At 38.3% G+C, this 15,994-nt stretch overlaps 1 protein-coding gene across 1 annotated transcript in view; it reads right to left on the bottom strand.

Annotated features, from left to right (window-relative positions):
* Window positions 1-3,598: 3,598 nt before the first annotated feature.
* The window catches only part of LOC121414283, a 39,384-nt gene continuing 26,988 nt past the window's right edge, over window positions 3,599-15,994 (bottom strand). The window contains exons 2-14 of the mRNA XM_041607410.1: window positions 14,771-15,436; window positions 14,241-14,372; window positions 13,536-13,655; window positions 12,814-12,993; window positions 11,707-11,893; window positions 10,766-11,010; window positions 9,422-9,934; window positions 8,799-8,930; window positions 8,315-8,434; window positions 7,157-7,336; window positions 6,329-6,515; window positions 5,747-5,988; window positions 3,599-4,741 (exon numbers count right to left, since the gene is read on the bottom strand). Of these exons, the coding sequence (XP_041463344.1) occupies window positions 4,563-4,741; window positions 5,747-5,988; window positions 6,329-6,515; window positions 7,157-7,336; window positions 8,315-8,434; window positions 8,799-8,930; window positions 9,422-9,934; window positions 10,766-11,010; window positions 11,707-11,893; window positions 12,814-12,993; window positions 13,536-13,655; window positions 14,241-14,372; window positions 14,771-15,140 (2,787 nt within the window). The 5' untranslated portion in view covers window positions 15,141-15,436 and the 3' untranslated portion in view covers window positions 3,599-4,562. The remainder of the gene's footprint in view (window positions 4,742-5,746; window positions 5,989-6,328; window positions 6,516-7,156; window positions 7,337-8,314; window positions 8,435-8,798; window positions 8,931-9,421; window positions 9,935-10,765; window positions 11,011-11,706; window positions 11,894-12,813; window positions 12,994-13,535; window positions 13,656-14,240; window positions 14,373-14,770; window positions 15,437-15,994) is intronic.

Below are 15,994 nucleotides of genomic sequence, written 5' to 3'. Positions count from 1 at the left end.
TTGATATCGACCTCGGTCATACAATATGTGAGAGATTATACATGGTGGTCATGAAAAGAATGGTGAAAGTTTGAAAGAAATGGGACAAACAAGAAAGGTATGACTGGTTTAGAATTGATGGCACAAGTCCTTATTATTGTTCAAAAACGCAACATCATGTTTTTACGACCCCACCCACCAAAGAATGTAACATGAATATAATTCATCCTTCCAAACAACATGAACAATGTTGCCTATTTTGCGGATCCGATTGATTTAGACAGAAATTCTATACCTTCATATCTCACTACAAAAATGTATTAGAATTGTGATTAGCGCCAGAATATATACACAGTGAGTTGTGCGACTTTTCAATTTCATTATTCCAAACACCTTGTGGTGAACATGGTGAAGTGAGTGGAAACTATTGCCAGCTGCATTGAGCCCGGTACAAAGGCCTGCAACGTTCGTTGTCATGACGACTCACAGATTTGGAATCAACAGTGTTAATCAAGTATGCACAGAATGAAAGCACGCCTCTATTCATTATGTTCCTGCTGTTACTCTACTAAGTCCCTTTTATTAAAGGGATGCTCTGGGTTGAAAAGATTTATATCTAGATATGTAGAGTAAAATTCACAAAGCAAAATTCCGAAAATTTCATCTAAATCTGATAACAAATAATGAAGTTATTGAATTTTAAAGGTTAGCAATATATTGTGAAAACAGTTACATGAACATCGTCATGAATATTCATTAGATGAGCTGATGATGTCGCATCTCCACATTTCTTATGCTATTACATGAAATCATAATTGTTTCATTATTTCATACAATTATGATTAATATGTCTCCCTTATAATGACATCAGTTGCAGCAATGAATATCTGATGCACTTATCAGTTATTTCAATATTTTTGGTTCTTGAAGGAAAAAAAATTGAATAAACCAAATTTCATATAATAACATACAAAAGTACAAGTGGGGATTATGACATCAGTTTGCTCATTAAATATTCTTGAAGACATGCCCAGAACTGTTTCACTGGAATAACGCAAATCTTTAATATGCCATAACTTTGTTATTCCTGGTCCGATTTTGATCAAATTTTTAGTGTTTTGTCTGCCTGATTTTTATTAATCTGTTTAAATTATATTATTTTCAGCCTGGAGTACCACTTTAACTGGGGACATATTGTTGATAAGTGTTTATTTCAAAGTTGCTTTTGAAAGCGAACTGAATACAACACAGCAATGACAATTTGATCGTAACGTGATTACAATCAATTATAAGAATATAGTACAACCAATTTGCACATTTTTTTTTACCAACGTGAAAATTATGAGCTATTGTAACGGATCATCCCAAATCCAACAATTTGTTTCTTTAGGGAAGGTTCTCTGTAAATAGCAAAAAATTGTAATTTGGTTTTCAAAAAAGCGAACTTGTCTGTCAGGCTCCTTTTGATCAACAAACCCCCCCCCCAAAAAAAAAAACATAGCTAAATCGCCGCCTACGGATATGGTAATTTAAGTCTAAAATGATTAAATTTGAGAATTGAAATAAAAACATAAATGTGTAATGATGTAAAGATTTTCTTCAACAATGCGATATTATCTCTTATCTTTCCCATTTCCTCTTCATGTTTAGGAATAGATGTGAGTTTTTTTTACATGTACCTGGAGCATTGACTTTAATGAAGAAAAAAGTAAAATCTTGTTTTCAGCTACAATTGCATGTTTTTTTATCAAAATAGTGAAGGTATTTTCTGTGATGAATTGGTTTTCCAGTCTCTTTATCAGATTGTTTCTGAAACTTTCCAGATAAAGTACTGACACAGTTAGTTTCACGAAATGTTTACGCCAACCAATCCCCTCTCCCCTACCCAATCCTTTAGGTGATGAAGCCAAAAAATTAACACTCATGTTGAAATATCCAAGTTGAAAGAAATAACGAAATAAGACCTATTTGAAAACCACCTTCTGTTGTGTCTGCAATCTTATTTACTTGCAAATACTTGCAGAGAACCCATACTAACAAGCCTTGCTTTCCAGTGGGTTCCCTTTTTTTCATTTCTGTATATGATATTTTTGTGTTATGCTTTACATTGTAACTTTTGTTAAATTTGGAATGAAAAAAGAATAAAATGCAATCAATAAAAAAAAAACACGCCTGAAGCACTATGTTTTGAACATTATCTTTTTGGCATCATTAAAAAAACACCGTATGGTAAGCACTGATTATTTTCAATCATGCCCTAATTCATTTCAATACGCTTTCTCATGGAATTCGCAGATCTGCAGATGGCACTACAGTTCGTACAAGACATTTCCTTTCTTTTGAAGAACGATATTTGTCGTGACAGGGTGTAACATATACAAGTATATTCTAACCAAATACAATTAAACAGAGAACCGGTCCAGACTCTTGACTAATTATCATTAAAGATTATTATCTGCCACAGAGGCAAGCGCGAAAATCGCGTCCTTCGGCGTTGACATTATTGGATTTTTGCAACCCTAGAAAAAAAAAAATCCAGTTTCATTCTCCTTTACTCAGACGTATTATATATGCAGGTCATTGGGTTACAACCCCTAAAGGCGCCAAGCACATAATTCCTAAAGATGTTGAAAAAAAAATGTCACAAATATAACTCTGTATTACAAATGTCGTGTTTTTTTATTTATTATTTTTGCAGACTCGCTTCTCTTGCTAGCGACCTATTTCACACCTCTGGCTCAAAACGCCACTACCCCCATCACGGCGTTGTCCCTTTTGCGTTCATGAGTATTTATCAATTACTAATGATGAGGATGAAACTCCGAAGCATTTGCTAGCCTAGATGTTCCCTTATAAAAAATAGTTTTGTCCTTCAGATCTGATATCGATACACACTTTACTTGTTCCAACATAATTGTGGCCGTATTTAGAATCGTCTCCGAAAAGATAACTTCTGTGTCCGCAGGTTTCTTCAAGGAAGAACATCATTTGCCTCCAGCCTCGTTCAGGTCCAGATTACCGAGTTCTTATTCGACGACTATACGCAAGTAGCCGAATGAGGGCGATACACCCGAAAGCCGGTAATCCCGAGAACAGTGCGTTCATAAGACGGCGAAAAAAAAATAAGCGAAAGAGGCTCAGGAGTAGCCTACGATTCGTGTCATTATACACCATGAAATGACACGAGGGAGACAACACCCACCCACCCCCCCCCACACACACACACACATACAAGCGAGATACAAGCGATCACGACTCAATTTAGAAGGTAAGAAAGCAGATTTGGATAGAATAATGTATGAAAATGAACATCGAAAAAATTAACTCAATCAACATGATCAATGCATCTTTTTTAAATCGCAGTAGTATATATTTTTTTCATTTGACAGGGTTTTATATTGACGAAAAAGTGGAATAATCTATTATTCTCATTCATTCTGTACCTTTCACGTGATTTGGGGACGTTGTGTCACTTCATAGATTCAGCGTCACAGCAATACCGTGACGATGAAAGTATACGCCTCCTCTCTTAGCTCAGTATCTCTTTCAACATCCAAGTTCTCCCAGCAAGAAAACAATTCGTTTAGCTGAAATTAAATGGACATCTCTTTTAAAGACGTCTGATTACATTCTCTTGTTTGTTTTTCAATTTTATTAAAAAGAAGCAGCTGAATATGGAGTAAAATAGAAACACTAAAACAGTTTAAAATCCTTTTCGACGATCGTGCATGAGCGGAACAACAATAATAGTTCCCCAGAGTATGGTGCCAAGTTTGGCGTACTGGGTATGCCCCTCTACATTACCGTACGCAGACTCGGTGTTAAACCCAAGGGTTTTTTTTTCATTAACGGTAAAATGTACGAAACATACAACATCAACACCGAGCATGCCGAGGGGAATTGGAAAACGAATCATGTATATATGTGTCGATATTTTGCAATTATTATTAATTTATATTCCGAATAATTATTTATTCATCCGATGTATATTTTATCATTGGAATCGCTGGGAGGGGCCCTAACAGTTCATGAAAAAAATTAAGGTTTTACATAAGCATGAAATTCAATATATTTGAATTTCTCTACAGTAAAAACACACTGTGTTTATTAAGTCGATGGTAAAATGTATTATAATAATTAAATTTGAAAAAAAAGATATGCAGAAACAGACAATACAAAATATATGGCTACTACTAACTGTATTTATCGTCTTGCGACCCTATATTGGCATGGATGGACCTGTGTATACTTGATTATATAACTTTATACTTTACAATGTTCTATACAAAGAAAATAAAAAAAATCATGCATATTTGCGAATACAAATCCTTACTCACTATCTATTTAAAAAAGTCACTGCGTATCAATGAACACATAATGGAACAGAAGTCTTACTTCGTTTAATTATAAAGTCAGCTGTCGGTAGTTGGCAATTTCCTAATCTTTCATGAGCTTTCAACCTTTTTTTCGAATGTTCATCTAGATGCGAATATTGCCCAAGGTTGTAGGGGCCTATACTGTGTATATGATCAGTAGATTCTTGCCATGCATCAGCCTTCTCTTCGTTATGCTCATCATGTTCACTACGTGCAGATCGGGTCTGGTCCGCTCCATTTTCCACATGGCAAGCACGCCCTCTGCGGTTGCCCTATGAGACTGTATCCGCCAGTGCACTGGAAGAATGTAGTGCTGCCCACCTCGAATCGTGTAGAGTTAGCCTTTGTGTGCTTGTCTGGCTCGCTGCAGCTCAGCGACCATCCATCTATTGAACATAAAAGGGCAGGAAATTATAAACAGAGTAATAAAGAAAACTGAGCACAGTCTCTCACTTCCGATGAAATCAAAGTAAATTTGACGATCATGCAGAACATGAACATGAAAATCTTAAACAGATAGCTACGAATACAATGGCTATGTAAATGAGTCAGCAAACACAAGGGGGGGGGGTACGATAAAGAAATTTACCCCCCCCCCCGAAATTGTCGTGATTTCTGTCTTAATATTTGGAGAGGTGTAAGACAAAATTTCGATGATAATAAACCTAACTAGCTTTTCAAGTTTAATAATCTAGTTTATCGAGAAACTATATCGGCCTTGCTGGGCCATTTTGTTGGTGATATACTTTTTCGGGGATAAATAGAATTTTTCGAAAACTCTATCTACGCTAAACTTATTTTTCCGGCGATAAGCGATTTTTTTTCCGAATAACTAAATGTTTATAATAAAAAAAAACTATCGGCACAAAAAATGCGTTTCCTTTTATCCGAATTAACAAAAAATGAATGATCTGATCAGTTGGTACCACCACGACCACCACAAGAACAAAATGTAGACAATCAGAAATGATATATTGACGCAGCCAACGAATTGTGTGAGGAATGGCGATGCAACTGATGGCGCTTTAAATATTATTGGGGAGTTTTTGCAATCGCGACGGGGACGGATTCTACAACACAGAAAGCCTATTGACAAAAGCCCTCCATGACAAAGAGGTCTTCGTCGAAAATCGGCGAGTCAAAACAGCAGTTTCGCGATTGCGAAAACGCACTATTGATCAGCACGACCACAGACTTCACCCTACCGGCATTGCCGGGATATCCAGTCTGGGGACCGTTGCAGAAAGAGTTGCGTTTAAACGCAAGTAAAAAAATCAATCGCAAGTCCCAAATGCGCGCTGTTGATTGGTTGAAAATCAAGTTGCGCGTGATTTTTAGAGTTGCGATTGATTGCAACTCTTTCTGCAACGGGCCCCTGGACATGCAGTTACCTTTGACCACGATGACCACCTGTTCACATTGACCCGTCTCGGTCTGGTCTTGATGTGGTCTCAGTACCTGAGTGTTTTCTGGACAGTACGTGGTACCTCCGAGCTCACCAGTCCTGAACTTGGGTTTCTTGGAGCAGGGTGATGACACCCTGACTTGGCCACCCATCTTAAAATGGGTGCAGGTTTGCCCCTCCTTGCTAGTCACGCTGGTTGAGACGAAGGAGAAATCGACACCATGAACCCTTGGAAAGAAGGTAAATCAATAATACTCTATCAATAATCATCATTGCTAGAAAGTGCAATGACCATTATTATCTTCATCGTAATCGCTTTCATCATCACCACCACTACAACCATCATCATAATCATCATGTCATCATCATTATAATCATCATAAATCATCATTATGATCACCAGCACCATCGTCATCGTCATAATAAACACCGTCATCACAAATTCACAAACACCACCACCCAATAAAAAAAAACATCATACATTCGATCATTCAGTGATAAATCATGAGTCATTTACAAGATAAATAAAGTTTGAAAATGTTACTATGAATTTTACTTATTAACTTACTCGACAGGGACGAAACTGGCGGCTCGTTTGCAGTTCTTTTCATAGCACGACTTGATGATAATACACGACGTTTCTGGCCAGGGCTGCATGGCACTCCACCATGTGAAATGACTGGCTTGAAAACTCCAGAACAACTCTCCCGCCTTGTTCCGTTTCACCTTGCCGATGCCATCTTCTTTCCACGTTCCTGCAAAATAAGCGAAATATTAAACAAATTAATCTGAATATTGCAACAGAGTCAGACACCACTTGATGTGCTTTGCTATTCGCACAAAGTATAAGTCTGTTATGATACAGTCAGACCAACGAAACCGACTCCAGACTGATCAAAGATAACCCAATGACAAACTATCGATCGGTTTGCAGACATAATCGTTAGTGTGACTGCCATTAAAAATGTGTTGAACAATGGAAGGAGTAATGCATCTGATTTTTCACATTGCTGACGAGACAAAGGAAATTGCGCAAGTTGCTAAGACATGCAAGAGATCGCGGTTTGGTTTCACTCATACGTGATTAATTTTGTTGATAAGATTGTTAGAGTTCTTGCAATTCTGAAATGCATTCATGTTTGTGAAATATAAAGGAAACCGTCTTTAAAGCCCCGCACCCTTTCCAGATTATTATTTTTTGTTTTTTTTGGGGGGAGTCTATTCTAAAGAAGATCACCAGTACATCCAAGGGGTGACGCAACGGGCCAGGAGCGTTGCTATGCCAGTGATTAGATTATTTTTTGTTAGGCATACTTGAAGCCCCCCCCCCCCCCCGTTCGTAATTACCATCAGAACAAACCCGATTGGTCTATATCTTACTTGTCACCATGATTACCTGTCGCTTTATCGAAATACCAAGCTGGAATACGAGAACCATGACGGACTCCACGAGGCTTCCGATCCAGAGGGAACTCGACTTCAAATGGCAGTACGATGTCGACGAGATCGTTGGTCTCCGAGTTTACCATTGTCACTTCGGCCATCGTAAGGGCCTCTAATCCAATCAGTTTAGTTCCTAAACAACGAGAAAAGTAGTACAATTATCTGAGGAAATATCAAATTCCACCCTAACCATGGTTGCAATGCCACGGGGTGTCCCAACAAAATAATACAATCATGGATCACAAAATCCTTTATTAACCTGCTACTGACTGTAATTTTCTATTAGATTATTGGTCTGTCTTAACAAACCAGACTAGTTTTTTTTCTCGTTATTACATTAATCCAAGTGCGGCATAGACCGATTCGAATTGGCTGCAATGGTTTTTATGGTAATTGACTTCAGGCATTAAGAAATGTAAAAAAAAATGAATAATAATAACTCATACATATGACTTAACAACAGGTATAAAAAGTGCTTGATACATTTTTGAGGTTTTTCTTCTTAGTTTGGACGTTTTTGTTTCAGTGTTTTGACCAATAAATACCTATTATTTTTTGACTTAGTGATTTCACCTTTAAAAAAAATATCCCCCCCCAAAAAAAAAAAATGAGAATAAAAAACAAGCGCACACAAAAATGCGTATAACATGCATAACATGCATAGGATTGAGAACGGGAAGAGGTGCCGTGGCTGGGGTCGAATCCCAGGCTTTCACGTATCTCGTCAGGCGCATTAGACCACTCTTTAAAAAGTGAAGTTATATATCTGATTAGTAATACTTCCCCTTTACAATGATGACCACAAAAAGTCATTATAAAATACTTTTGATTCTTCGGTTGTCTACTTTAAATACCTTGGTTACGGGAAGAAGTGCCGTGGCCAGGGGTCGAATCCCAGACTTTCACGTATCTCGTCAGGCGCCTTAGACCATTCGGCCACGGCACCTCCACCTTCGTCAGGTCAACCTCAGAGTCAAAGCACCGTACATAGTCACACCACCGAAACCGACTCCAAACCGACCGATGGAATATCATTGGTAATAACGTAATATATTTGATCGGTCTGGAGTCGGTTTGCCGGGTATGACTGTAGCATATTTACACTGCCCACCTTCGGATGATTCGACTGAGCCAATCAACTCGGGCACTTCTTTCAATTCAGCTGGAGTCGTGGTATGTACACCGAAGAATAGGACATCAATAGCGCTCCCATCCGTGATGTTGAGACTCCCTACAAAATTGATAAAGAATGGTCATTCCACTGATCTTTCATGATTACAACACAACAAGTAGACACGGTTATCGTCACTACTGTTTTTGTTGTTAATGATGATGATGGTGGTGATGGTAATTGGCTGGTGGTGGTGGAAGTGATGATGATGATGATGATGACGACGAGGACGACGACGACGATGGTGATGATGATGATGGTGTTGACGATGAAATAAATAATGATAATGATTAGTTGACTGTGACGATGACAAGATATTGAATAAATAATCTCCTTGAACCTTTAGCATATTATATTGATCAATCAGCAGTTAAATATAACTCACATCAATCAAACACATCGCACTGATATTAATTATTCTTACCAGCTGGAAATTCAAGCCCGTAAGGAATTTGGTGATCGGGAGTTGTAAATTCTACACGCTGATCTTCGTCAGCCATCCAGACAAACTGTTCCGTAAACGGGTGCTTTTGAATCGAGATTGGTAAGACGTTTTCTGAAAGAAAATACATTCAACATATATAATCTATTTTCAAAAGCATGATATTCTTGTAAGTTATTTGTTGTAATTTCTGCACTACCATACCATACCTTGGTCATGTTGGTATTGGTTCATATTACTATTTGTTATTAAAATTTCAATCTATTCGTAAAGTCATGTTAAATTTCAACGTTCCTTTTAAAGTAGTTATCGGTGTATGTCGTACATCCTTGCATTTTTACTCACCAATAATTGGCATTACCATCCCGTCAAATACTGGGAGAATTTCATGTAACACATTCACTATTCCTACAAGCTACCGGAATCATTTCATCTGAAAGGAAATTAGTCTTTGAAAATCGCTGATTTTTTTAACGAAAATACTTACCTTATTCTATTTTCTGGTTCTTGACCAAGGTGTTAAAATGATGCAAGAAAAGTTTTAAAGAGGAAACGAGAAAGAACTTTTACCGCCAAACATCCCAATCTTATTGCATTATACTTACTCACTCCTGGTTGGAAAGAGTAGGTGAATGATGTCGATAGATAACCCTCCTTGGTTGCAACGACGATTACAGGTTCGTCTTCGGGAACATCCAGCAATGCAATGCCATCTGCGGCGGTCGAAGCCGTGATTAACGAGTCATTCACAGTTGACGAGTTCGTCAATGAAGAATTCACCGTCGATAATGTTATCATCGATGAATTCGTCATCACGGAAGTTGTCATCGAGGAGTTCATCATGGAGGAAGTGGTCATCGGCGATATCGCAGTTGTTGTCGTTTGTGAACTCTTGATTGTTGGTCTGATAATCCGGATCTGGACATCGGAAAGCAGAGCTTGCTGGGCCGAACTGTCCATGGCAAGCACCTGAAGACCTCTAGGAGGGGGAGTCGGTGGCAGAGTCGTGGGGGTGGTCATCGGGATGGTTGTTGCCGGCTCTGTTGTAGTGGTAACCTCTGGCTCTTGAGTAGTCCATGGTTCTGTCCTTCGAGGTGGTTCTGTTGTTTCTGATGGATCTAAAGTTGTTGATGTTTTGTGATGGAATATATTTTCAATGGTGTAAATGTTTCCGATAATTTTGTTTTGGTTTTACCAATTTCACCATATCTATAATTTTCCTTAGAATAGCTTTAAGCACCGATAGTCCTTTCTAATACCAAAACTACGCCAGAAACTAAGCATGTTAAGCGAAATATAATTATTTGAGAAATTATTGTTTCGCCACTTTAAATGAAAATCGCGACAGAAAATTATCTTTATGGTGGCATCGTAGATTGCCATGGGATATGAGTTTTGTGTAAACATCTGATCATGTACGATAATCGCATGATTTAATGTTTTGGACATCGTAGAGAGCAAATACAAAGCCATATGGAGGTCATAATCGTATAAAAGTCTTTTGATATCCCAACGAGGATCATAGGATAATCGTACAATATGTAACGCCCTTGCACTGTTCGTACAATTATACAATGTACGATGACCCTACGCTAATTGTACGATACCTCTTCAATGTATTTGACATATTTGAGGGATGCGTTCATACGATTTAATTTTTCATAACTCTGTGCTAAAAAAACCCCGTAAACCCTACGATTATCATAATTCCTTTCGAAAACCTCACGATCGTCGTACATGTACGCTACCCTAAGGAGATCGTACGATTAGCAGGATACGATCACACTACATGCACCGTAGTGACCAAAAATGAGAATAGTTAGTCGTACTCTTTGATATTCTACATATTCAAGACTAAAACATGTAAATGAATGTACTATTGGTGTTTGAAAACAAGGTTTCATTGCACGATTTTTTATAACTTTTATTCCGATGTTCGTTAGTTTTACCTCTTACCACTACGACGACCTCTTCACATCGTCCCGTCTGGGCCTGACCCGGCGGACTGAGCACCAAGGTATCGTACTCGGGTGGGCACGAAGAACCACTTACGGGATTGCCTTCTACGAGCTTGGGATCACCTGAAAAGGGTGACGAAACCATGACGTTGCCTCCCATTTTGAACTGTGCGCATGCTCGCCCTTCCCCGCTTGACACGGCCGAGGAAGAATAGGAAAAGTCGACGCCATCAAATCTGTATGGAGATGAAAGGGGAATTGTTAGATTGCATCATGCCCTTCCTTGTCACATCGGGGTAGCAGTGACGAGGTCGAGACGAGATGTTTTCTTGATAGACAGCACAGATATATGAATGGTACTTTCCGTCACGGATGCTCATGGGATACAACAAAATTTGTTTAACAATGTTTAACGAAACATAACACGACTAGGACGTTTACATTACATGTTTTTACGCATTTGTTACCCAAATAAAACAACTAACAACAAATTCTTTCTTTTCCAAATACTTTTCTTTATCATTTTTCTGATTTCAAAAAAAGTTTTCTTAAAAGGACCAGCTAAAGTGGCTAAGGTGGTATCAACCGAGTTAGGCAACTTCGCGAAATGATATATCGGAGAACAATACGAAAATATCAACAAAGCATGTCAAAATCTGTTTAAACCTCTGATAATTACTTTGGCACCATACTTACAACATCATTTGTTAAGCATTGAAATAACATAGACGGGAGGGAAGCTACCATTAATAAATGGAAATTTCCTTTCCAATAATACATGCGTATGGCGAGACAGACTCATGAACACGCGGAAAGTTGGTATCACATTAGGGAAAAAAATACAAGAAAAGAATGAATTAAACAGCTTGATATTCTTCTAAATGTTTCAACAATCTAATGAAAAAGAGGTCATTAATGGAAACTTGTCCTACTCGACGGGGATGAAGCTGGCGACACGTTGGCACTTCTTGTCGAAGCAGGTCTTGACAATGACGCAGGAGGTCCCTGCCCAAGGTTGCATGGCACTCCACCAGGTGAAATGTCTTGCTTCAAAGCTCCACATCGGTTCTTGAAATCGATCAAGCCTCACTTTACCGACGCCTCCTTTCCTCCAGACACCTGTAAAATATGCAAATGATTCAGATCGGGATCCCTTCTCACAAACAGTTATGATTGATCCGATCGACCTCAACTTTATGGAAATCCATCCCTTCCTTATTTTCTACAAGACATTTACACAATGCCCCCTTTTAAACAGCACTGAAATTTGAAGAAAACGATGGTGAATGAATATACATCATATCTAGAAAACAATTTGATCAAACATGGATTTTAGATGTTGAGGTTGCTGGTTTTTCATAGTTGTGATTGATCGGATCAATCGCAATTGTCTGTAAGACGGGACCTCGAACTCCTCGATACACAGCTGAATTTATGGGTTGTGATTGGTTGAGTTTTTGCATCAGACGTAAACTTCGACGTCACAATCGTCATGATCGTAAAGACGCAACGAGTGCTCGAACCTCAAAACTCGGCATCAATTCGAAGCTTTGTCTGTGTATTTTACAGGCGCACGACACATCGCCCAGTTTCTTTTTAACCTGACCTCTTCTATAATTATTTTTTTTTGTTAGATTAAGAAGAGAAGAAATAATTTACAATTACAGTATTAGTCCGTAAGCTAGCTTCTCGTTTTTCTCATATTTAATGGGAAAAAATCGTCCTTCTCGATCATAGCCCAAGATAGATTCACATCCCATCGCCAGATTTCAGCACCGGCGTTCACCCTGTTCTCACCCTATAATGCTACAGTGATGAATCGGTTTCTAGAATGGGAAAGTGGTAGTTATAATCATGATGTGATCATCATTTATGGCAATTGGAAAGTGTAAAAAATAAATGTTTTTTTGTCACAAACGGTAAATTTTATGACTTGAATAGTAGGCCTATTCATGTCAGAATCATTCGGGTAATGATGATATATCTCATCCTTCCTCCACTGATTAGTACTGCTGTAGTGATAATAAATTCATCCTTACCTGTGGTTTTATCAAAGTACCAGGCCGATATGCGACTTCCCTGGCGAGTACCCCTAGGTTTCCGGCTGAGAGGGAACTCGGCCTCAACAGGCAACATGAGATCGACCGGCTCCTCGGTGTCCATATTGACAATTGTTAGGTCAGCCATGGCAAAGATTGCGAGGCTTATCAAGGTGGTTCCTGTAGGTTCGATTAAGGAGCAATTTCATCTGGTTACTACAAATATCAAATGTTGGTGCTGTGGTAAGACCAACAAAAGTATAAGATCAAATTAGCTTTAAATTAGTTTAGATTAAGCGCGTTATTAATCAATTAATTATTTTTTGGGGAGGGGGATTCCAGCGAACTAACGGAGAGAGTCCCTGGGGCCTGTTGCATAAAACTTTTTACCTGAGAAAACTCTGGTAAAAACTCAAAACTAAGATTAGTCTTATTTATGCCATTGACTTTAACACAGGGCAGAAACTCCGGTAAAAACAACCTGAGTTTTCTCAGGTAAAAAGTTTTATGCAACGGGCCCCTGATGAAATTGATTATTTTTATTTAGACAATTGATTTTAAAAAAATGATTTTAATGCGTGAAAACTAAGGTATATTTGCAAGATATTACAGTAAATTAGATAAACTTTATGACGGTGGAAATAAAATTCAATGGCTACAAAATTGAGAATGTTGAAAGTTCTCCCCCCCCCTGGATGATTACCAGTGGGTCAAAGGTATACCTTCCGGTGTGTCTACCGCTGCAATGAGCTCAGGGGCCTTTCTCATTTCAACCGGGTCATTCGTGTTGACATCATGGAACTTTAACTCAATATTGCTCTTCTCTGGCGCATCAAGACTGCCTAACAGTATACAAATGAAAAATGGCAACAAAAAACTGATTAATGAATCTGTTAACTAGAAATCTGTTGCTTTCTCATTTCCTTGCAGAGTAATACCGATTGCGCATATTTACTCGTCATCGCATCACTCAACAGTAAGGTAAGCACAATCTGCACGAAAATTCGCGATCTAAAATTTTTATTTTATACAAAAGATATTTAAATATTTTGACGAGTAAGATTAATTCATGACAAAGTATCATCTTTTATCAATGATACTCAGCTCTCGATGGTTATTCTAAAAATAAATAATATCATACTAACTATTCTTATTTAATCAGGGTAGCCAGCACAGCTCTTGTTAACTGTAATTTGTTATCATTACCTTTCTCCGTTCAAATGCATTGAACGTCTGAGAAAAAAAACACAGGCAAAATGATCAATTTTTAGTCTTCGTATGACTTGATCGAGAGCGAACCCATGTCCTCCTGTTCATGAAGCGGGTGCTCTACCACTTAGCCACCATGTCCGATGATATGTAATACCGTAACGTACGAAAAGTATGTAACCTGTAATGGTCTACAGAGCCACGATGGCGCAAATCACCTGCTGGGATCTCAAAACTGTATGGAACGCCTTTGAATCTTGGTCTGAACTCCACAAGACGATCAAGCCCTGACGTCCAAGTAAACTCCTTCCTCAGCGAATGCTTCTGCATCGAAATAGTATGGACATTCCCTGTAACACACCAAATATATATATACATAATAAAAATAAATTGTGATCAATCATATTTTATCTCTATTAAGTGGCTCAGCAGTTGGTCCCCGTTCACTGATGAGTAAACGGTTGAAATGTCTTGAAATTATTTTGTAGAAATGAACATGCTGATTGCTGATTCGTGAACAAAACTGAATGAAATGTAATTGAACCAATCAAATAGTTTCTTATTTCTCATATTGATAGGATCTTCATTCACTTGAAATTAAATCATAGCTAGTGATTTTAATAAATGCCTCAGTACATCTGTAAAGTAAGTTATTTCATTTACAGCGTTCAATAAACTTTTGATCATTTTTTTTCCAACGCATCAAGCACTTCGTAAACTGTTATGTTTTAAATAAGTTTGTACTCACTCTCTCCGTGTTTGTAACGATAGGTTGATGACGTATCCAAGTATCCTGTTTTAGATGCGACTATGATGAAATGCTCGGCTGTGTGAATGTCAAACCACAGGGTACCATTCGCGTCGGTCGACGAGTTGGCGATTGTCACGGACCCATCTCGTATGGTCAACCTTATCACTCGAATGTCGACGTCAGCCAACGGGATTTCGTATGCGTCACCATCCTTGGTCAAGACCGTCAGACCAGGCGGTGGGGTGGTAGAGATCGGTGCCATTGGAGCCTGAGCAGGCAACGAGTTCATCATCGTCAAGGGCCACTCTTGTGGAACTTGGCGGGCATTGCGTACCTTGACGTCAGGCGGTAGAGCCCCTTGGACCATATCACTTATGATCGCCAAATAAGACCATTTTGTTGGTGGTGTCTTTGAAAGACCTTCAGATGTTGCATAAGTACCTGGAGATGATGATGTTGAAGATAACGCTGCCGTGATTTCTCTTGTTGCTATTCCATTAGACGACCCAGATGGAGTTCTTGGGTATGAATTTGATCCAACGCCTGGAATTGTCTCAGTAGTCAGTTCATATTCGTTAGATGATTTCGTGGTCGACGTCGGAATCGTAGAATGCAGCGAAGTTGTTGTCGAAGCAGAGGCTGGTTTTTCTGATGTTGGATACGCTGTTTTGGAAATAAATAACGATGAATTAAAAGGGGACCCAATCCTGTCAACAAAATACTTTGAGTAAAAGGAGAAAAGTAAGAAACTATACGTGATGGTGAAAATTCAAAAGAAATCGGACCAGAAATAAGAAAAAGTGAAGATATGTCCATATATGAAAATGCCAAATAGGAAACTTGGTCACATGGCAAATGGTACGGACTTCTGATTCACTTCGACATTATTAGGAATTTTTACTTCTGAAACTACTTTCCCATTTGAATCGGATTCCCCTTTAAACCACTACGACTGGCTATTTAATCTTATGGAGGTAAACCATTCATAACATTTCTTTATACCTTATAATAGCCAACCCATTAATCATGTAATAACGAAGAGATGCATTTGGAATGTGTTTATTTCTGGATTTACGAAGTTTTGTTTTGAATGAAGAGATATCATGTATTAAATATAATTATTATTCATTTGATCGCATTTTTTTTACATGTATGTTAATGATTCAGAATCCATTTTAAACATTGTCCTGCAATCGCCTTAACTTTTAACTATCTGAACAC

This window comes from Lytechinus variegatus, chromosome 1 (genome assembly GCF_018143015.1).
Source record: "Lytechinus variegatus isolate NC3 chromosome 1, Lvar_3.0, whole genome shotgun sequence".
NCBI lineage: Eukaryota > Metazoa > Echinodermata > Echinoidea > Temnopleuroida > Toxopneustidae > Lytechinus > Lytechinus variegatus.
The sequence above is the reverse complement of the archived record's forward strand: the minus strand, read 5'-3'. Positions and strand labels throughout refer to the sequence as shown.